This window comes from Hibiscus syriacus, unplaced genomic scaffold (genome assembly GCF_006381635.1).
Source record: "Hibiscus syriacus cultivar Baekdansim isolate YM2019G1 unplaced genomic scaffold, ASM638163v2 tig00110890_pilon, whole genome shotgun sequence".
Classification (NCBI taxonomy): domain Eukaryota; kingdom Viridiplantae; phylum Streptophyta; class Magnoliopsida; order Malvales; family Malvaceae; genus Hibiscus; species Hibiscus syriacus.
This window is the reverse complement of record NW_024062900.1, coordinates 8,402,600-8,427,242: the sequence shown is the minus strand read 5'-3', so window position 1 is coordinate 8,427,242 and position 24,643 is coordinate 8,402,600. Positions and strand designations below refer to the sequence as shown.

The window sequence follows — 24,643 nt, the reverse complement described above, 5'->3', positions numbered from 1 at the left end:
CAAGATTTAGAACTCCAGGCAGTGCGTTATGGGGTTGATACGCATGTTTTACGGTGTCAGAGATGTGATGCTTCTAATTCTTTGGAGGCAGCTAGTAGTGGCCTCGTGAGCGCTGAGGTGGAGTTGTCCACTGCCATAGAAGACAACGCGCAAGTTTGTCCGGTTGTGCCTTTTGATGGGTTAGTGAAAAGGGATTTTACTAATAGCATGGGTCTTTTTAATTCCAAATCCAAGATAATATGGTATGGGGCTAGGAAGCACTTTTCTTTGTGTTAGTGGAGAGGCTATCAAAATGCTTTGATAAATTATAATATGATGCACGTGAAAGGCAAGGATTTGGGTGTTGGTTTAGGAGGCAAGACAGTGGTTTTTCCAAGTGCGTCTTTTAATGGGTTGGCGAGCAAGGCCTTGGCCAATATTTTTGGGTGCTCTTCCCAAGTTCAGAAGCAGATCCTTGGCAGCCCAAGTCTAATTCTGATAATCTAAGGCTTCTTGAGAGTTCGAGTTCCGAGCAGGTGTTGACCAACAGGTTGAATAGGAAACAGAAGAAATTTGGCTCGCTATTGGATATTCAAGACAAAGTTCTTTCGAAAGTTGAGAAAAATAAAAGAGATCGAGCGTTGAAGAGATTAAAATTGCTGAAATCTGATCTAAATTCCTCTGAATTATCTGGTAGTTCGCTATTTGATTCTGATTTGAAGAAAAGGTGGGTTGTGTTAGTTGGAAAGGAGTGACATGGTTAATTTGGGGTTACTCGAGATTTGTTTTTGAGGTTGGTGTTTAATTGTCTAGGATTGTGTGAAGTCCAGGGTCGTGTTCTTTGAGGGTATACGTTGATTATTCCTCCATCAGGGTCTTTTGGGATATTTTGGATGTTTATTGTGTGATTGGGTTGAGTGTCGATGAATGTCAAGGTCTTGTGTAACGTTATGTAGGTATGCGCGTTTTGTGTGAGTTTTTGTGTGGTTAGGGTTGCGAATTGTTTGTGGAACCAAACTTTTCAAAGATAAAACTTTGAAATATACATTGTTGAAGCTTCTGTGGACTGCATCTATTTACTATATTAGGTGGTATAGGAGATATTTATGTAGGATGTAGGATATTGGCCATAACTGAAAAATGTAAGGCTATCCCATGATTTTCTTTGTAGCACACATTTCTGCTTCTTTTCTTGTTCTTCTTTTTTAATTTTAAATTGAAAAATGGCGTTTTCTTTATGGAATTTAAGAAACTTGGATGTTGAAGCATATGCTTGGTGTGGTGTCGCTACTAGCTGGCTTAACAGCAATTGTGTGATGTAGGAATTTATTATTAAATTGTTAATAATTCCTATTTTCTTGCTTGCATGCGCTATAAACATACATAATCAAATAGAGAGATCTTCGACGTGCATTAGGCCTCCATCTGAAATTGAACCGTTTAATCTATCAATATAATTATATTTGTCATGCACCTCAAATTTTGAATTAAATTAATATTCCTATTATATCAATCGAGAATGTCTTGTATTTAACAATAAAGTTTATACCTCAAATAAATAGCTAATAATTTGTAATTTATTTAAAACTCGATACGCATGATCTATCTGAAATTGAACATGTAATATGATGGTGTATTATATTATTTATGATGCACAAGATCATGGAAGTATGTTAGAGTTTATACAAGTCTGTATACTTTAATATATATATGTGTTCTATCTAGAATTTAAGTGTTTAGAGTCCCCACTTTTAGGATTTAGATGTTAATATTTATGGTTTAGAACTTAAAATTTTAGGGTTTAGATTTTGAAGATAAAATTTTATGATTAAAATAAACAAAACTGTAAAAACTAATTTTTACTGTGATTGTGTATAAAAACTAACCCATTCTTGATATTAGTAAGAGTCTAAATGTCTAATGTGTGTTTATATATTCAGAATTTTCCTTTTTATTAACTTTGTGGTACAGGCGCTGAAAGAGAAAAAAATTTAAATGTAACTAACGTAAACGTTGCCCGAAGAAATGAAGTTGTTATAGTTCTTTGATAGCAGCAAACAGTTTGTTGAACCATGAAAACAACATGACTCAACTGGCAAGCCCTGCTCTCCATGGTAATTTATTTAAACACAGAGAACCTGATTATCTATATATATGTACTTATGATGTTCCAACGTAGGAACGGCTGTTGTTAGCTAGCCGCAGCCATTCACAATCAACATTTCCTGCTCTATTCATGATGCCCAAACCTTGAATGATTCCAGATATTACCTACTCGTACGTATAATTTACTACTCTCTTCAATTTTATGCATCTTCTTCTTTGCTATAATAATCTTCCTTTTACCAACAAATCTGTAGAAGCAATTAGCATTAGGTTTATATATACATTACCTCACATGGCCTATACTAACCATCTTTCCGAACCATGCGTTGGTATCACATATATGTATATATACATATGTGTGTTATGCAGTCATCGTCGTGGCGTGGATCGATATCGGAAGCTTGAGAATCGATTCGAAGAAAATGCGAGGAAAGGCGTTTTCCGGGAAAACAATCATGGTATTATGTCTTGCTAGCTTTCTTGCGGGATCCCTGATTACTAGCCGAACCTGGAGTACTTCTCATAACAAGTTGGGAGAGTTAGCCCCTGACTATGATCACAAACGTGTATATATATGTTGCTTTCAACTCCATTTTATTTCTAAAACTTACACATTACTACATTCAGTTTCATTATATATTCACATACATTTCTGTTTGCAATCAGAGATTAGCTGAAGGAAAGGCTGAAGATATCATGGGAGAAGTGTCCAAAACTCACAAGGCTATCCAGTGAGCTCAATTGTTTCTGTTTTGGTCATTTCTTCTGGGTTTTGAGTTCTAACTATGTTTTATTTGACATTAATTGTATCACTGTACGAAATAAGGTCCCTTGAGAAAACAATTTCGAATTTGGAAATGGAATTAACAGCGTCTCGTATGAGTGTTGGAATTTCCCAGCAAAAACCACAATCCTCGAATCACACATTGCACAAGGTTTTTGCTGTTATAGGAATCAACACAGCCTTCAGCAGCAGGAAACGAAGGGACTCCGTTCGAGCTACATGGATGCCTACAGGTATTTATAAGTACTCTCATAGTAGCTCAATTATCATTTTTGTTTCATTTTGGTTGCCCAACTTTTTTAAATCATTCGCGACGTTACATTTTAATTTCATTTGATCATCCATCATTAAAAAAATTAACTTAAACGTTGACATGACTTTTTTTTCCAATGGTGACATGACATTACCCAGTGGAAAATCTAGAAATATTTTTTAGGTTAGATATACATATGTTAACAACACAATTTTTTTGTATGCAATGAAGCATAAATAAAAGAGTGGACACCATGAGTAAAATAGAAAACGAATTGAAGAAAATCCGGATTCTGTGCCCACCCTAACTATACCGTGGATCCGCCACTAGCATTATCTTATGGTGACACGTTAGCGTCACCGTTAATTTTTTAACAGTGGGTGATCAAAATGAAACCAAAACTAAACATTAGATATGATTTTAAAAAAAACAATTATTGAATGACCAAAACAGAATAAAAGTGATAGTTAGGGTACTAAACGTGTAGTTTATCCTAACGCATTTATACATATATGATACGAGGATTACTAGTTCGGAACTGTAAGTTGAAGAATTTTGCAGGAGAAAAGCTAAGGAAATTGGAGAGAGAGAAAGGGATAGTGATGAAATTTGTGATAGGGCACAGTGCCACAGCCGGTGGGGTACTTGATAAAGCCCTGGACAAAGAAGAGGCGGAGTACAAGGATTTTCTGAGGCTTAACCACGTTGAAGAGTACCACCAACTCTCCACCAAGACACGGCTCTATTTTTCCACCGCAGTTTCCATTTGGGATGCTGATTTCTACGTGAAGGTGGATGACGATGTGCATGTCAACTTGGGTATGCTAGCCACCACGCTTGCGCAGTACCGAGCAAAGCCCAGGGTTTACATCGGCTGCATGAAGTCTGGACCAGTTCTTACGCACAAGTAAGTTGTTAATATTTATTACTTAAGGAGTTGTTCAAACATATATATGTGAATGGCAACGGCATGCATGCAGAGGGGAGAAATATCATGAACCTGAGTATTGGAAATTTGGAGAAGATGGAAACAACTATTTCAGGCATGCCACTGGACAAATTTATGCCATTTCCAAGGATCTCGCTACTTATATTTCCATCAACTCGTAAGTACATGCAACCCTCTGTTTTCATCCCATCATATGTGATACAAACATATAGTACTAAATATGAGATCAAAATTTAAAATCAATTTATAACATTTACATTTTGTTTTCATAACACTTTGACACTTGTGACATTTTTAATATGATTTAATCATTTATTTGATACTGTGCTATATGATGACATCATATATAATATATATGCATCTATAATTACGGATATTAATACAACAATGTATATATATAATAAATATGGTAATTGAGAGTTGAAATGGAACATTTGCACGGGCAGCCCCATTTTGCATAGATTCGCCAATGAGGACGTGTCCTTGGGATCATGGATGATTGGGTTAGAAGTTGAACACGTGGACGACCTTTCCATGTGTTGTGGTACACCTCCAGGTACGCCCTCTGCCATTGGATCAGCCTTCACCAGTGTTTGATTATGTAAAAAAGAAGAATGAATGGATGATGTTGTGAACTGTGGGGTTGGTCAGATTGTGAATGGAAGGCACAAGCAGGGAATATATGCGTGGCATCATTTGATTGGTCGTGCAGTGGAGTATGTGAGTCGGTGGAGAAGATAAAATTCGTGCACGAATCTTGTGGAGAAGGAGATGGTGCGATTTGGAAAGCTGATATCTAAGCTAATGGCTTTGCCTTCATTTTCTTGCTAGTTAGTTTCTACCCATTTTCTATCATTTTATGTATTAAAATTATTTCAAGGACTAATTCCCACGTAATACTTTCATTTTTAGTACTTATTTATGTATTTTATTATATTTATTTTCCCTAATGCTTTCTATTATATCTAATTTTGGTTTAGTTGACGATTATGTTACCCTCCCTCGATAGGGTTATAACCTCCAAAACTGCAGACTATCCCCTTCTTTCCAACAAATGATGGATTGAGCCTTGAGGGGACGGATGGAGTAATTATTGCTTCAAAAAAATCAATCAAGTTTTTGAATTTTCTAAAATTTCAATATTATTCTCAAACTTCCTAAAAATTAATGTTTCCCTAAAACTTTTTAAAAAAATCAATGTCTTTTGTGAACTAGTAAAAAAATTAGATGTTACCCCGGTTATGTTTTCACATGTGAACTTCAAATCATAGACCGTCATATGGTACCGTTAAACGATCACATCAGCACACTAACAATTAATGTTAGAAAGTTAAATTGATGTAATTCGCAAATTCGAGGACTAAAATGGTATTTTTTTTTGTAAAAGAGTTAAATTGATTGTTTAATATGAATCTAGGGATATAATACCTTTTAACTTTATATTTCACGTGCACATTTATTTTAATATTAAATCTATATTTTTTAAATTTTTGTTTCTAAATTATCTCATTTAAATTATCATTTTAAAACTTCAACAATTATTTAAAGTCTTATTTCATTTTCTACCGTTTTTTCCTTAATTTTTCATGGTCAAAGTCAATGGTCAATAGGTCGGGTCGAGTCAACAGGTTAGGTCAAACTGCCACCCCCTATTTTTGAACCTTCCCCACGAACAGGGTCGGTGCGTGGGGGCATGTGAACAGTCCTAGGGTGTCCAAAAAACTCCCGAAAAAATTTTAAAAATATTTTAAGTGATTTTAAGACACTTACCAAGCTCAGTTCAAAATTTTGAATGGTGGAGAGCTTGATTTCAACACGTCGGAAACATTGACTTCCTCACCTCCCTCATGCGTCGGCGATGATAGAGACGTGAAGGACACCAGTGGACTCGAAACGGCACAAGGAACAAGATGGTGCAGGAGGTTTCGAAAATAGAGCAATGATCGGCGATGAATTGATGATTTTCACGATAGTGGTGTTAAAAAAATGTCAAAACTTTGAATCGAAATTCACGGCGTTTCACAGCATTTCACTACGATCGGTTTACGGGGTATTGTTCATCGATCGATGGCGAACACGATGGTGGTTTTGGATGGACGATCAGTGGTCGAATGGCGTCAAAATCGGCCTTGGAAGGAGAGGTGCGGAATAGGAAATTTGATGAATTGTTTTTTGTTTTGAAAACAAAAAACCAAATTGGAATGTATATAACAAAATTTCAATCGACACTCAAGGGGGAATTCAGGGCTTGGTTCCTATATTTCCTTCAACTTCTTAAAATGGCCTACCAGTTCTGAAAAGTTTTAAATTTGACCATCAATTTCACCCAATTGCTTATTTATATTTTTTATTTTTTTCCAGGTTGTTATAATTCTTCCCCTATACAAGAAATTTCATCCCCGAAATTTACCTTATGAAAATAGATGAGGAAACTGAGCCTCCATTAACTCCAATGTCTCCCAAGTAGCTTCTGAGGGGCCACGGTTAGTCCATTGATTTGACCATTGGAATACGCCTATTCCGAAGAACTCGCTCATCCCTTTCTAAAATCTGATTGGGCTCCTCCTCGTATGACAAATCAGGTCTCAACTCTACCTCCTTAACATGAATAATGTGACCTGGATCTGGACGCTATCGCCTCAACATAGATACATGAAAAATATCATGTATACGATCGAGATGGGGTGGCAACTCAAGCTGATAAGCAACAGGTTCGACTTTCTTCATAATACGATACGGCCCAATAAATCTCGGACTCAGTTTACCTTTACGTCTAACTCTTAATACTTTATTCCATGGAGATACCTTGAGAAAAACTTGATCCCCAACCTCAAACTCGATATCATTCTATCGCTTATCTGCGTATGATTTCTGCCTATCAAATGTCTTTCTTAAGCGATCATGGATCAATCTAACAGTATCTTCAGTCTCTCGAACCAAGTCTGGACCCAAAGATTTTCTATCATACAACTCTGTCCAACATATAGGAGTACGACATTTACGTTTATACAGAGCCTCATACGGTTCCATACAAATACTTGTCTGGTAACTATTATTATAAACAACTCGGCTAATGACAATAAATCTTCCCAAATACCACATAAATCAATCACATAACCCCGTAACATATCCTCCAACACCTGAATAACACGCTCATACTGACAATCAGTCTGTGAATGAAAAGTTGTATTGAAATTCAAATGAGTCCCCAGAGCCTCGTGCAAAGCCTTCCAGAACCTGGAAGTGAACCTTGGATCTCGGTCAGATATGATAGACAACGGAACACCATGAAGTCTAACGATCTCCGAAATGTACAATCTAGCCAATTTGTCAATATATAATTAACCCGAACAGGGATAAAGTGTTGAAAAAATTTTGATGTTTTGATATAACAAATTAAATGTTATTAGATTTCAAGATTTTTTAATCAATTTTCAAACATATATTCGATCAAACTATTCGAATATCAAAATATTAGTCCAAGTTTTTCAAATGTCAAACTCAATCCTTACTAAAGTGTAAAAGTGTGTTTTATTCTTTTAAACAAATTTACAAAGTATTTTGAGCCTTAAATGAGCCAAAAATATTTTCTTTATAAATCTTAAAATGAAAAACCAGATTGTCCAGAGGTTACCAATACCCCCCAAGAGGGTGTCGATAACCCCATATAAGATTTGGCTCTGAGAAATAACATATTGCTCGGAGGGTACCGATACCCCCCAGGAGCTATCGATACCCCCTATCTCATAACGGTCGAAATATTGTTTTCACACAATAACGGCTCTATTGACTCCACTAATGATCCCCAACTTTAAGAAGTGATCCAAGGAGTATTTAAACAAGCTTGGAATCCATTAATCAACAACAATTATCAAGAATCAAGAGAGAATCAAAGAGAAAGCATCAAACCTCAAGTTTAAAACATTTTCAAGCCTATTTCATTCAATATTCATTTGTGCTTTCAAGAACACTTATTTTGCTCAATTGTATTATTCTTGATTATTCTTTCTTTGTTCAAGAATTGTGCAAACATCTTACCTTGTGATTATTTTCTTGTAAGTTTGCAAAATTTGTATTGTTCTCTTTGGGAGAGAGTGTTCTCAAGAATTTGGGGTATAATTATTGAGGGATTTGTAAGGTTACTCTTTGTCCTCAAAAGAAAGACAAATTAGTGAATTTGTGGAAAATCCTTAGTGTGGACAGCTAAGGTAGTGGATGTAGATTTTGGTTGAGAAAGTCGAACCACTCTAAATCGTTGTGCAAATATTTTTAATTTTAAGGTTTAATCACCTCTTGAGTTGATTCGGGAAGAGTTACATCGATAATCAAGTCATCAATGGCCTCCACTTCAAACCACGACTTTGATCTTGATTCATTGCCCGTCAACAAGCCTCATTTCTTCAATTGAGCTAATTATGCTTACTGGAAAAATAGAATGATGTACTTCATTCAAGCAAGTGACTTGGGAGCATGGAATATCATAGAAGACGAAAACATCAAACCTTCCACTCATCCAAGATTGTGGAGTGAAAGAGAGACAAGAATGTTCTAGCTCAACTCCAAAGCTATCCATATTATTTTTTATGCTCTTGGACCGGATGAATACGGGAGAATTTCATCTTGTACAACCTCCAAGGAGATATGGGATAAACTACAAGTCACTCATGAAGGTACAAACGAGGTAAAAGAATCTAAAATTAGTCTTCTAACTCATAGCTATGAAAATTTCAGGATGAAACCGGATGAAGATATCAAAGCTATGACGGATAGATTTTCCACGATTGTCAATGGTCTCAAATCATTTGGAGAGATCATTCCAAATGAGAAGCTTGTGAGGAAGTTAGTTTACTCTCTTCCAAAATATTAGCAATCAAAGAAGATGGAGATCATCGAGGCTAAGAACTTAAAATCCTTGACCCTCGATAAACTTATTGGTACTCTCCTCACACATGAAATAATGCTTAAAGAAGAGAAAGACCTTGAGAAAAGAGACGAGCCAAAGAAGGAGACGGAAAAGAAGAAAAATATTGGAGTTGCTCTCAAATCAACAAAAGATGAGAGTGATTCGGATGAAGATGACGATGAGGAAGAAATGTCATTGTTTTCCAAACGGTTCAGAAAATTAATTAGGCCAAACCGAGGAAGAAAATTCAAACGAAATTAAGGCTTCAAGAATGAACCAAAAGAAAAGGACCCGATCATTTGCTATGAATGCAAAAAACCATGGCATGCCAAATATGATTACCCATAATTGAAGAAAAAGGGTCAATCAAAGAATAAGCACAAGGCTCGTGTTGCTACATGGAGCGATGAAGAAGGTTCCGATAAAGAGGAACAAGAAGTAGTAAACTTGTGCTTGATGGCATTTGGCGAGCATTTTCAGGTAACCTCTAGTTCATTTAATTTTGAAGATTATTCGTTTGATGAGCTATTAGAGGAATATACTGGGTTGGCTTCGGATTATGAGAAATTATTTCTAAAATATAAAAATGATATTTCAAAATTGAAAAAATGAAAATAATCTCATATCCAAGGCCAACAACGATATTGAAAGTAAAATAAAAAATTTACAAATCAAACTATAAGAGTTTGAAAAGAAAAATTCTGATTTACAAAATTTACTTTCAACGGTCAACGATGATTATCAAAAGGAAATTGATGATCTTAAAGCTTCTTTTGATAAAGTTGGAACAAAACGTTTTGAAAATGGAGAAAGTTCAAAATCCAACTTTGTTAGAAAAAGTTTTAAAAACTACAATCATAGAGGTCCCCGAAGAACCTCTAATGGAAAAATCGTTAGAAGTATATGGGTTCCTAAAGAACTCATTACTACTTAAGATAAGGATATCCTACACAAATGGATACCTAAGGGGACTAGAATTTTAGAGACTAATAAATATGGACCCAAAAGAATTTGGGTACCAAAAATCAAAAATTAATCTATGTTTGTAGGAAAAGGAGCATTGCTACAAGGCACGGGAAATAAATTCAAACTCATGGTACCTTTATAGTGGATGCTCAAGACACATGACCAGAGAAAAAAGCCGGTTCATAAAGCTTAACGCAAAAGCTCACATTGAAGATATAGGCAATATAGGTAATACCTCTTCCAATCAAATTAAGAATGTTTTATATATGAAAGGATTAAAGCATAATCTATTGAGTATTAGTCAATTGTACGATAAGGGATTTAATTTCATGTTTGAAACTAATGGTTGTAAAGTCATTGACATTGCATCTAATCAGATAATGCTTGTTGGTCATAGAATAGGAAACATATACATGGTGCATTTAGATTCTATAGATATTACTAACTTATACCTAGTTGCAAAGGATGAGCATGATAGTTGGTTATGGCATAGAAGACTTGGACATGCTAGTATGAGTGTTTTGCAATGGTTAATTCAAGGAGATTTAGTTCAAGGGTTGCCTAAAATAAAATTTGATAATGATAAAATATGTGATGTTTGTGCTAAAGGAAAACAAAAACGAATTTCTTTTAAATCCATTAATGACATATCCACTAGTAGAGTGTTACAATTGATCCATTTAGATCTTTTTGGGCCATGTAGAACCACTAGCTTGGGTGGAAAATAATATGCATTTGATTGGTAGATGACTATTCTAGATATACTTGGGTTCTATTCTTAATTACTAAAGATGAAGCATTAGAAAAATTCATCACATTTTCAAAAGTAATCCAAAATGAAAAAGGTTACTTTATAACTAGTGTTAGGAGTGATCATGGAACTGAATTTGAAAATCTTCGATTTACTGAATTTTGTAATTCTAATGGTATTAGCCATAATTTTTTAGCACCTAGAACCCCTCAACAAAATGGAGTTGTTGAGAGGAAAAATTGAACTTTAGAAGAAATGGCTAGAACTATATTTTGTGAAAATAATTTGCCAAAATATTTTTGGACAGAAGCCACAAATATCGCTTGTTATGTTATTAATCGAGTAGTGATTAGGCCTATTTTGAAGAAAACTCCATATGAACTTTTCAAAAATAAAAAGCCTAACATTAGCTATTTTCATCCTTTTGGATGTAAATGTTTTGTTTTAAACAACGGCAAAGAAAATCTTGGCAAATTTGATGCTAAAAATGATGAAGGAATTGTTCTGGGTTATTCCTTAAATTCTAAAGCTTATCGGGTATTTAATAAAAGAACTTTAGTTGTAGAAGAGTCTATACATTTTGTTTTCGATGATAATCCCCTTCCAAGGAAGGATTCTTGTGTAAATGATGATGTAGGTATTGTAAAAACAAATGACGTTAGACATGACGTGAGAGAACCATCATCAAATGAAGAAACAAAAGATGAGGAAACTCAAGATCCTCTCGAGAATCCATCCATTGAAGAAAGGGAAGTCTATTACACAAGAGAGCACAACTATGTCAAGGATGGTGAAATAATAGGTGATCCATCCAAAGGGGTAACAACTCGATCTTCTCTTAGAAATATTTGTAATTATGTTGCATTTATCTCATGCATAGAGCCTAAGAATATTAAAGAAGCATTAAATGATGAACATTGGATTATGGCTATGCAAAAAGAGTTAAATCAATTTGAGAGAAGTAGAGTGTGGACATTAGTTGAAAGTCCTAGTAATAAACCTACTGTAGTTACTAGATGGGTATTTAGGAATAAGCTTGATGAAAGTGGTAATATAGTGAGAAACAAGGCTAGACTTGTTGCTCAAGGCTATACTCAAGAAGAAGGAATAGACTATGATGAAACATACACTCCCATAGCTAGGATGGAAGCAATTATAATATTATTAGCATTTGTATGTTTCAATGAATTTAAATTATTTCAAATGGATGTTAAAAGTGTATTTTTAAATGGTTTTTATAAAAGAAGAAGTGTATGTGGAACAACCTCATGGTTTTGAAGATTCAAATTTCCAAATCATGTTTTTAAATTGACAAAAGAACTTTATGGTTTAAAACAAGCTCCCAGAGCTTGGTATGAAAGATTGTTAATTTTTTTAATTGAAAAAGGTTTTTTCAAAAGGGAAGGTTGACACTACATTGTTTTTAAAGCATAAAGGTAAAGATTTATTAGTAGTTCAAGTTTATATTGATGATATAATATTTGGTTCTACTAATGATGTTATTTGCCAAGAATTTTCTAAGCTAATGCAGGGTAAATTTGAGATGAGCATGATGGGGTAGCTCTCATTTTTCTTGGGACTCCAAATCAAGCAAAGAAAAGATGTTATCTTCATTAATCAAGCTAAGTACGTCAAGGATATGCTCAAGAAGTTTGGACTGGAAAATGGGAAACCTCACGCCACTCCAATGAGCTCATCAACAAAGCTTGACAAAGATGAAGGAGGTAAATGTGTGGATGTTAAATTGTATAGGTCAAGGATTGGCTTTTTGCTCTATCTAACCGTAAGTAGACCAGACATTATGTTTAGTGTTTGCTTATGTGCTAGATTTCAATCATGCTCTAAGGAATCACATTTACTAGTTGTTAAGAGGATATTTAGATACCTTAAGGACACTCTTAATTTAGGACTTTGGTATCCTAGAGACTCTAGCTTTAGCTTGCATGCCTTCTTTGATGCGGATTATGGAGGATATAAAATAGATAGGAAAATCACCTCCGGTACTTGCCAATTCCTAGGAAATATGTTGATTTCTTGGTTTTCAAAGAAACAAAATTGTGTTGCATTATCTACCACTGAAGAGGAATACATTTCAGCGGGTAGTTGTTGTCCACAAGTTTTATGGATGAAACAACAACTTTTTGATTATGGAATTGAAGTAGGTACCATACCTATCAAGTGTGAGAATACTAGTGCTATTTGTCTCACTAAAAATCTCATCCAACACTCTAGAACTAAGCACATTGAAATTAGACATCATTTCATTAGAGATCAAGTCGCTAAAGAAGATATAGTTCTAGAATATGTTGATAATTTGCACCAATTAGCGGATATTTTTACAAAACCTTTAGATAAAGAAAGATTTTGGACACTTAGGAGAGAATTAGGTTTGACCAACCTACCTTGACTTAGTGTTTAAAATAAGTTTAGCACTTTGAATTAGTTTTGGAAAATCTTATAAAAATAACACTTTTGATTGTATTCTTTGCTATTAGTTAGGGGGAGTTTATGATTCTTAATGAGAATTAATTATATGTTCAAATAATGTTTAAGGATAGATTTACATTGATTGAACATTGTTAATTTTCGTAATATAAGTTGTCAATACTACTAGAACAAAATGATTTAGCTTTATGAGTGTTTAAACACGGAGTTTTTAATTTTTCGATGCTAGGTATCGATACCCCTTGAATGGGTACCGATACCCCCTTTGAGTGGGTATCGATACCCCCTGAGGGTATCGATACCCTCCACGGGGTCTGGTTATTAACTCCTGCAAACACTATTTGTGCCAAAACCCTTTTCTCCTCTTCTATCTCGTCGTTCACTCCTATTCTTACTCCTAATCTCTACATTGCTCGAAAATAACGATTTTGAGTCGGATTTCACTCAGTTTTCATCTCCTAACCCTACTAGCATCATTAATTTCGTGCAAACAACATCAAAATCCACTCAAATTTCTCTTTTCAAGGTAATTTTATAAACCCATTATTTTTTTGATTTTGAACATATGACTAGTTTTAATTAGTTCTAGGTTAAAATAAATATTGGGCATTGCTTAAATTTTGGTTTAGAACTATAATCTACAGTTAATTTCATCAAAAACACAAGATTTTTCAAAATTTTCGAAATTAAAAAAAATTGGGTTTTGTTTTTAAATTGTAGTTTTTGATTTAATTATGTTGTTTTCATGAAAAATTATACATATATTGATTTTCAAACTCAGTTTTCAAAAATTGCCCATTAGAACTACCTTAGAGAACCTTGAAATATTGAGGACTCATTTGAGTTTTGGGATTGATATTATTGCATACATGTGTTTTTAAAATTGCAGGTTAATCTTGTCTCTTCCGATTTCCTAAGTCATGTCTCACAAATGCCCTAGAACGTCCACTAGTTGTTCAAACCAACCTCCTAACCCTCCTCTAAATCCACCTCCTATCCAACAAATTCCTGATCCTGTTGATCCTAACATGACTATTCGTAATTCATGCTTCAATGAACCTGGTCGCAGAAAAAATCTTTTCTTCAGGTATTCTCAATATTTTGAGTCATATAAAATTCAAGAAGAACGAATCCCATCTCTTCAAGCTATGTTAGAAATAGATTTTAGATATCTTCATACCCTACGAGGGTGGAAATTTGATAAACTTTTTGAACTCGAACCAATAGTTTATCATCAACTTGTTCGAATCTTCTATTCCAATGCCATTTGTGTACAAAACTGGGATAAAACCGGAACCATAGGAATTAGATCCTACCTTCTAGGAAAATTCATCTATATTGACCCGAAATACATAGCTCGTGCATTTTGATTAGATAATGTCGGCTTAGACAATGAAAAACAAACGGTAGGTACTCCTTATAAAAGAAAAGAGAGTGCGAGTGTATTAGACCATCCTGAGGAAAATACTCCACTCTTAGAGCCCTAGATCTTTGGTGGATACATTGTATCCAAAACAATAATAAAATAAACCTACCTCATATTATCTTTGCTGAAATTGATGAAATCATAAACCTTGTTCCTAATAAGAAACTTTGTGGATCTCTAGTTTATGGTTGTATTCTAAGTAATCTATTTGTCAAAGCCGAGCTTAGGGTACAGCTTGATGTAGCCTTCCCTCTCAAAAACCAAATTAATCTTATTTCCTTAACAATAATGGTCTAAATATTTAAATTTTACACAGCAGGGTACTGATACCTTATGCAGGGGTACCGATACCCCCAACGCTCCAAGCTATTTTATTAATTGTTTTCACACAGTAACGGCTCTATTGACTTCACTAATGATCCCCAACGTTTAGAAGTGATCCAAGGAGTATTTAAACAAGCTTAGAAGCCATTAATCAACAATAATTATTAAGAATCAAGAGAGAAACAAAGAGAAAGCATCAAACCTCAAATTTGAAACATTTTAAAGCCTATTTCATTCAATATTCATTTTTTCTTTCAAGAACACTTATTGTGCTCAATTGTATTATTCTTGAGTGTTATTTCTTTGTTCTAGAATTGTGCAAACATCTTACCTTGTGAGGATTTTCTTGTAAGTTTGTAAAATTTGTATTGTTCTCTTTGGGAGAGAGTGTTCTCAAGAATTTGGGTATAATTCTTGAGCGATTTGTAAGGTTACTATTTGTCCTCAAAAGAAAGACAAATTAGTGAATTTGTGGAAAATCCTTAGTGTGGATAGCTAAGGTAGTGGACGTATACTTTGGTTGAGAAAGTCGAACCACTCTAAATCGCTGTGCAAATATTTCCAATTTTCTGCAAAAGCTTCCACCGAAATATTTATTGCCAATTCACCCCCTCTTGGCCTATTCCGTCGATCGATTAACTCAACATAAAGTGAGCTGACTTGGTTAGTCGATCAACAATCACCCAAACAGAATCCTTTTGTGGAAGGATTTAGAGGAAGACAACTATTGAAATTCATCGTAATGTGATCCCATTTCCACTCAGGAATCTTAATTGACTGTAACAACCTAGATGGATGCTGGTGTTCTGCCTTAACCTGCTGACAAGTCAAACACCTCGCCACAAAATCTGAAATTTTCTTCTTTATACAGTCCAAAAGTAGTGCTCTTTGAGATTATTGTATATTTTATCCCCGCCAAGATGCATAGCATAAGGACTACTACGAGCCTCCTGAAGAATAATCCGTCTTAACTCATCATCTTTAGGGACGCATTAACGACCGTGAAAGCACAAAATACCATCCTGATCAAAAGTATACTCTGAACATGATCCCTGCTTAACTTGTTCAATAATAGGAAGAAATGAGTTATCAAGGAGCTATTTGGCCTTAATATCCTCGGCCAAAGTGGGTTTAACTTGCAACTCTGCTAACATACTATTATCATCAAATAAACTCAAGCTCACGAAAAGGCTCTCAGATCTGATATCACCTTACGAATCAAGGCATCGACCACCACATTAGCCTTTCCTGGATGATACTCTATCTCACAATCATAGTCCTTTAGAAGCTCCAACCAGCTACGCTGTCCTAAATTAAATTCTTTCTGAGTAAGCAGATACTTCAGACTCTTATGATCGGTATAAATATAACATTTTTCCCCGTAGAGGTAGTGTCTCCAGATCTTTAAAGTAAAAACCACGGCAGCTAACTCCAGATCATGAGTGGGATAGTTACATTCATGCGGCTTTAACTGTCGCGACTCATAATCGACAACCTTCCCATCTTGTATCAAAACACATCCTAATCCAGAGTAAGAAGCATAACTGTAGATAGAAAAATCTTTCCCAAACTTAGGCTGAATCAGCATTGGGGCTTGAGTTAGAACAGTCTTCAGTTTCTCAAAGCTAGCTTGTTGGTTATCATACCATACAAATAGAACATCTTTCCTTAATAGTTTCGTTAAAGGAGCTGCAATAATGGAGAACCCCTCAACGAAACGATGGTAATAACTAGCTTAGCCCAAGAAACTATGGATCTCTGAGATGTTCCTGGGTTGCTTCCAGTTAAGAATAGCCTCCACTTTGCTCGGATCCACCCGAATACCATCAGCAGAGACAATATGTCCAAGAAAAGTCACTTCGCTGAGCCAGAATTCACACTTGCTCAACTTAGTGTATAACTTATTTTCCCTTAGAGTCTGTAGAACAATCCTTAAATGCTCCTCATGTTCTGCTTCAGTTCGAGAATACACCAGTATGTCATCGATGAACACAACTACAAACTGGTCCAAATAAGGTCGAAACACCAGATACATCAGATCTATAAAAGTAGCATGGGCATTAGTTAACCCGAACGACATCACTAAAAACTCGTAATGTCCATACCGAGTACGAAAATCAGTCTTCAGGACATCATAATCTTTAACTTTTAGTTGGTAATAACCAGATCTCAAGTCTATCTTCGAAAAGATAGAAACCCCTTGAAATTTATCAAATAGATCATCGATCTTGGGCAGAGGATATTTGTTTTTAACCGCGAGGTTGTTCAGTTTCCTATAATAAATACAGAGTCTCAATGTTCCATTTTTCTTCTTGACAAAAAGAACTAGGGCTCCCCACGGTGATACACTAGGTCTAATAAATCCTCTATCCAATAACTCCTGGAGTTGCACTTTCAGTTCCTTAAGCTCCTTTGGGGCCATATGGTAAGGAGCCATTAAAATCGGGGTGGAACCAGAATAGACTTCAATCTCAAACTCAACTTCTCTATCCGGTGGTAATCCAGGTAACTCTTCAGGAAAAACATCGAGAAATTCCTTGACAATCCGAATGCCTTCAATATTAGATCGAGAACTCCTAGTGTCCAAAATATAAGTATGAAATGCCTCGGAACCCTTCCTGATCATCTTTTTAGCTACCAAAGCAGACACAACATTCGTTAGGAATCCAAGACGTTCCCCGATCATTACAATCTTTCGGTTATCTGGGGTCTTTAGAAGAACTCTCTTGGTTTCACAATCGAGATTGACTCGATGTTTGTTCAACAAATCTATGCCAAGAATCAAATCAAACACTTCTAAAGGTAACTCCATCAGATGACCAGAAAAACCTCCCCATGGATCTCTTTAGGACACCCTTTAAAAATACGATCTAACTCTATGGACTTGCCTAAGGGACTTTGAACTGTCACTGAATTCTTAGTATTCTCAACAAGAATATTCAGACCCTCAGAAACGAAATACGATACATAGGAATTGGTATAACCACTATCAAACAATACAAAGTATGGAACTGAATGAATAGTAACAGTACATGCAATCACATTAGGCCCATCACGATCCTGTCGAAGTCTAGCAGTGTAAACCAACGCAGGCTGCCTGGCCTCAGATCTGACTGGACCCCTACTCTGAGATGGTCAGCCTCTAGTAACCGATCCAGGTGCTTTCTCCTGAGTACGACCCCTACAGGAGTCTGAATTGTACTATGAGAAATAGTGGGAGTACGAGCTGGTGTATAAACTGTAGGACCTGACCCTGTACAATCCTTCACAAAATGGTCACCATAACCATATTTAAAATAGGTACCCAATTTCCTCCTATATTCCCCAAGATGAGGTTTCTCACAATAATCACATGACTGTGACCCAGAAGAACCACCATGTTTAGAAGGCTGAACAGCTGAAGAACCGGATACCACAGGCCTGGCACTCGCACCGCCTCTCTGAAAATACTCACTCATGCCTCTCTTGTTGGTTGTGTAGAAGAATTAATGGAACCAGAAGGCTTCCTAAATTGGTCTCGTTCTCAATCACTCCTGCGCTCCATACCCACTCGTTCTATCTCCTCGACGGTCTTGGCTATCTCAACTAAAGCATCAAAATTTCTTTCCTGGTAGGTAGAAACTCGACTCCTAATTTCATACCTGAGTCTATTCTTGAACCTCAAGCATCAATCTGACTCAGTGTTAACAAGTCCAGGAGCATTACGACTCAATCGGATGAACTCAACCTCATAGTCCATAACAGATATATCACCCTACTGCAGATTTTGAAACTCATGACATCGTTCCTGCAGATATCTCTCTCTCTGATGTAGCGACTCCGAAAACGTGTCTTAAAAAGATCCCATGTTAACTGGTTCCTCGGAATACTACCAGAAATCGATTTCCACCATCTGAAACTATCTTTGTTTAACATAGTTAGGGCTCTCTTTAGCTTCTGCTCAGGCCTCAAATCCATCTCATCCATAATTCTCTCTGTATCCTCCAGCCAATACTCAGCATCAGTCGGAGGTCCACCAGTAATACCCTCAAATGGAACTACTCCAGCAGCTACCAAAGACTTCGAAATTTTGACTGCAGTCATATTACTAGGGACTCTAGCAGCTCTCCAAAACATCCGAAAGACAGCTCTATTAATGGCATCTTCATCTATGTCAGTATCTTCATCTTCAGTGATGGGAGGGTCTCTCATAGGAGTAATCGGATCATCATCATGGGAAATAGTTAGATCTATATGCAGAACAGGAAGATCATATGGTGATATCGAATTATCTATCGTGACAGAAAGTCGAGTGACTCGCCCTCGACCACGGCCTGTCCAACGACCTCTAGCAGCACTCATCGGGTAGATCTATAAGGCTCTACATAAAGAATTTGAAACATAAGTCAGACTAGCATCAGGGATCTCAAAATAAAAAAAATTCATAAAATGAGGTGACACGTTTTTGAAAATATCAAAATTTCTTAAAAATCTAGAGTTTAGGACTCATCCACAGTCCGAGTGTTTAAAATTGAAAGCTCCTATACCACCAAATGTAACCCCCTAAAACTGGCCTAGACGTTTTGCCCATATCTAGGTGATTACATATCATATTCAAAAGTTCTTTTTATATTTAAAACAACGTTGAAATCCATGTCTCAATAGCATGTGAAATTTATCCATAATAAGGATTCATACGATAAACATATATTAATACATATTTTAGAAAACCATATAAAACACATACATATCAAAATACCAAAAATACAAACATATAATGACGGTAGTAACACATGTCACCAAAATATAGCAGAAAGACATATAGAAATATACGTTTTACAAAAGTAACAATAGTCGAGCTCCATTGATGCCAAGTCTACTAGATTACGTTCCGCTGTTATCTGAAAAGGTTAAAATTTACAAAATGAGCTAAAAACCTCAGTGTGCTCCATATAGTGTATATAAAAAACTTACAAATAATATATTTCAGTAAAATTGGTTTATCAAACATGTCTATAAAAATATGAACACTACCCCCATCTGATCACATCAGAATGTGTAGGTTCCCCAGAACCATATAACCCCTACACAACAGTAAGGCCCTGAGCACAAAGCCGAGGAGCCTGCATCTATACTTCCTCCAACAATACCCCAAATGACCATGAATGTATTCAATTGAAAACGATGATTAATCCTTTAAAACATGAAAATGTTTCATGCTTGGAAATCATATACAGAAATATGGAAATCAAAAGTCAAATCAGTAACGTACGATAAATCATATATCAGATAAGCCATATTCAGAAATCAGGTATAAAAATATACCATAACCATAAATCATATTAGAAGTGTGCCATAAATCAGATATCAAATAAACAATATTCAGATAGATATTTTAAAACAATAAGGTAACACCTTCAGGAAGCACGCCTGTAACAGTATGAGAAATCGGATAGGGAAGCCTACTAAGTCTGTCGATCACACTCTGCTGCAGCGCTAGATCCTACGAATTGGAAAAATCCATATTAGAATCCTAATATGAATAACCTTAACCTTTATTTAAGTAATTTACGAAAACCTACGGGTAATTATCGTAGTACGCGATTCGGGCAAATCTGACGAACGGAAAACACCGGATCTAACTGATCCTCGCTCAGGTGAATCACGAGTACCTTCATAAAATATCTTATTGGATCAATTCCATAATCATATCTCAATTAAATAACCAAAAAATGCTAAAAATACTAAACATTTTTGGGTTAATGAGCTCGATTCGAGGTTTTCGGGTTAGAATTCGCAAAACGGACTTCGAAATCAGATTTAGGATATCGAAAAACATAAAAAATGACTTTTTGAAAATTTTAACTTTTTGGTCAAAGTTAAAGTCAACGGATTTGACTGAAAATTTGGAGGCTTTCGGGTTCAAATTTGGAAAAACGGACTTTAGAATCGGACTCATGACATCTAATAACATAATATATGACTTTTCGAAAAAAATTGACTTTTTGGTCAAAGTCAACGGTTATCGATCAACATGTCGGGTCGGGTCAGGTCAAACTGCCAACCCCATTTTCAAACCTTCCTCACGCGCAGGGGAGGCGTGTGAACAATCCTAGGGTGTCCGAAAAATTCCAGAAAATTTTCTAAAAATATTTTAAGCGATTTTAAGACACTTACCAAGCTCAGTTCAAAATTTTGAATGGTGGAGAGCTCGATTTCAACACGTCAGAAACTTTGACTTCCTCACCTCCCTCACGCGCCAGCGACGACGGACACGCGAAGGACACCGGTGGACTAGGAACGACACAAGGAACACGATGGTGCGGGAGGTATCGAAAACGGAGCAATGATCGGTGATGAATTGATGATTTTCACGGTGGTGGTGTTAAAAAAATCAAAGCTTTGAATCGAAATTCATGATGTTTGACAACATTTCACTACGATCGGTTTACGGGGTTTTGTTCACAGGTCGTCAACGAACACAATGGTGGTTTTGGATGGACGATCGATGGCCAAACGGCGTCAGAATCGACCTCAGAAGGAGAGGTGTAGAAGAGGAAATTTGATGAATTGTTTTCTGTTTTGAAAATAGAAAACCAAATTGACACGTATATAACAAAATTTCTGCCGACACTCAATGGGGGAATTCAGGGGTTACTCCCTAAATTTCCTTCAACTTCTTAAAATGGCCTACAAGTTCTGAAAAGTTTTAAATTTGACCCTCAATTTCACCCAAGTGCTTATTTATTTATTTTTTTCTAGGTTGTTACATAGTGGATTATTTTTCATTTCGCCCGTGGAGTTAGGCAAGACCGAACGACACTAATCTTGTCTCTTATGCATGTGTTGTTTTATATTGATATCTCTTCTGTTATTTTTTCCTCTCGCAAATTCCTAACAATTGGTATCCTAAGATATGATTCGGGCTGTAGAGTTTTAAATGAATTTGTTACTACAAATATTGTTAGCGATTTTAGAGACATGCAAAATGAATTTGCTGCAAAGGGTTTTTAGTTACATGACAACAATTATTGATTGTTTCAGTGATATTTCAATGAATATTGCGTAATAATTGAATTTGTTGAAGACTTGGTGCAGTGCTTCAACGAATATGCAACTTACATAAAAATTAAAGTCGTTGAAGACTTGAAGACCAATTTTTGATGAAATTTAGGTCAAGGGGAGATTTGTTAAATTTTGACCTAAATTATAATTGATAATTAAGTGGGTTTTTATTATAATTCTAGTGGTTGAAGATTTCTTGGTAGTTATAGTTATTTAATAAAGTAAATATTTATTTTAAGCAAGAACTATTATATAATAAGAATCATGGGCGACTAATTATTTGACTTTATAAATAGAAAAAATGTCTTAACCTTTAGAATATGTGAGAGAAAATTATTTTGGAGAGATGTAATCCTTTTTTGGGATCTCTACAACTTTTGGGTAGTTTTTTAGGGATGTTGGAAGAGTGTTTTTGGGATATATTGGGTTTTGGCATCTATACTGGGTTTTGGGATACATGTAATATCATGTGTTTATACTCTGTGTTCTATACGTTTATAGTGGATTATTCTTCATATTGCCCGTAGAGTTAGACAAGCCAAACCACGTTATATCTTATCACTTGTGCATGTCTTATTTTATGTTGATTTTGCTTTTATTATTTTTTCGCTCTCAAATTCCTAACAAGAGTAAGTGTTAGATACTAAGAGTAAGAGTTAAGTATTAAGTTTATTGTAATTGAGTTAATTGGGGAAGTAGTAAACCTAGTTTTATTAAACGTAGAAAACTTTATTAAAATAGCTTTTACTTTTTTTCAGTTTACTTTGTAATCAAGTATCTATCATTATAAATAAAATAGCTTTTACTTTTTTTATAATCAAGTTTAGCCACAACATGGACATCTAAAAACTGGTATCATCCCACCAAACACGTGAGAAAATATGGTCAAACTTGTGTAGAAAATTGAGGTACCCTACGCGTGGTGTTTTTTTTTTCTAGCATGCAGTGTAGAATAGTCGTGAGCATATCTAGAGAAACAAACAAAAAGAAGCAAATACTTTTTAGTTTATTCATAAATATAGGTCATGCTTGTGTAAGCTTTTATGTGTCCCAGAAGTGTGTGACTGAAGAAGTGTGGAAGGGCCAAGAGAAAGAGAAAGATAAAAGCACTAATATCAATTCAAGTAATTTTACCAATGTATCAGAAATAGAATCATCAACATCAATGGATTCCTCAGTATTTTTATTGTTTATGCAACTTTCTGGCACATTGGACTCATGAGTTGCACCTCCATATGAATCAGAAGGTTGATTTGATGTAAAAAATGAAGGATCCTCCACCACAACATCCTCCAAGAAACCTGGTTAGGAACATACGCTCAACTGACTCCCTGCAAAGACCTCACAGGCATGTTAATAACAAAGTCACTCGTTAATCAACTTCTCATTTAGTTTTCAGTTATACTTTCCAAAGTATATCGCGGTAATAGTGCATTATCTGTAAGGTCTTTCCACTATTATAAGGTTACATCTTATCCTTAAAGATTGTAACAAATTAATGAATTTATAAAATACTTAGTGTGGATAACTAAATTAATGGATGTAACCTTGATTTAGAAGTCAAACAGTTATAATTTATTTATGTCAATTTTTAATACTTTACAAAAAGTTTCCACTGATCTTTTAAGAGTCAATTCATCCTCTCTTAACTATATTCATTTATCTATGGATTCAACAATTGGTATCAAAGTCTCACGTATTAGAAGATATAACAACCTCTTGAGAAGATCTTAAAAGAGTTCAATCATCAAAAAGTGTATTTATGACCTTTACATATACTTTTAAAGTTTTCGGTGACTCTCAACCCATTAACAAACCTCGATATTTTAATGGAGTCAGTTATGTCTATTGAAAAGAATTATGATAAAACTCTTCATTCAAGCAATAAGAATTTTAGACATTTTGTTGAAGGGTCATTTTGCTCTAACAAAAGAGATAAACATGTACAATGAAAACAAGAAGGAGTTTCATCTTAGTGTAAAGGCTATACATATTCTATTTTATGCACTTGATTCAAATGAATATAGAAAAGTCTTTTCATATTCCAATGCCGAAGAGATTCGTGAGAACTTTAAGTTACTCATGAGAGAGCTATTGGGGTAAGAGAAATAAAAATTGATCATTACACTCTCTATTATAAAATCTTTAAGATAAAGTTGGATGAAGATGTCGAGATACTGTATGGTAGATTCACCATTATAGTTAATACTTTCATTGATTATAAAGAATCATTTTCAAATGAGAAAAGATGAGAAAGAGTATTCAAAATTTACTAAAATCATGACAATTGTAAATTATTGAAATGAAGAACCTAAATATCCTCACTCTGGATGAGCACATTGAGTCTTCTCTTACTCACAAAATGATGATAAAATTGGAAAAAAGGAGAAGTAGGAAGTATTAAAGAAGGTTGAAGTTGATCTTAAGTCTGCCAAATATCACCCCAAAAACATAGAAAAAGAAAAAAGAACCCTTTCATTTTTCACTAGGGAGAAAATGACTTCCATTTACTTTTGATTTTGATTAAATGAATCAAATGAAAATAAACACTCCTTAATTGTTCCCTTTTTACAAGTTAATTAAGTCCCTTAAACTTACTGACAGATAAATGACATTTAGAGAACTTAATGACAGTCAAAATTATCCCAAGATCACGTGTATTACAACTGGGTCACTTACGTGACGTTCTTTTAATTACCAAGCCAGACTTATG

At 35.2% G+C, this 24,643-nt stretch overlaps 1 protein-coding gene across 2 annotated transcripts; it reads left to right on the top strand.

The window, feature by feature from the left end:
* The first annotated feature begins 2,185 nt into the window (after window positions 1-2,185).
* LOC120144520 (probable beta-1,3-galactosyltransferase 8) lies at window positions 2,186-4,949 on the top strand. 2 transcript variants are annotated; one of them, XM_039158559.1, is made up of 8 exons: window positions 2,186-2,256; window positions 2,455-2,651; window positions 2,752-2,816; window positions 2,912-3,102; window positions 3,684-4,029; window positions 4,103-4,228; window positions 4,518-4,627; window positions 4,723-4,949. In XM_039158559.1, exons 2-8 carry the CDS (start codon window positions 2,508-2,510, stop codon window positions 4,869-4,871), a joined length of 1,131 nt encoding a protein of 376 aa, XP_039014490.1. In that variant the 5' UTR covers window positions 2,186-2,256; window positions 2,455-2,507; the 3' UTR covers window positions 4,872-4,949. The 2 variants fall into 2 exon arrangements, with proteins under 2 accessions (XP_039014490.1, XP_039014491.1); XM_039158560.1 differs by lacking the exon at window positions 2,186-2,256 and having other exon boundaries at window positions 2,445-2,651.
* Window positions 4,950-24,643: the final 19,694 nt, after the last annotated feature.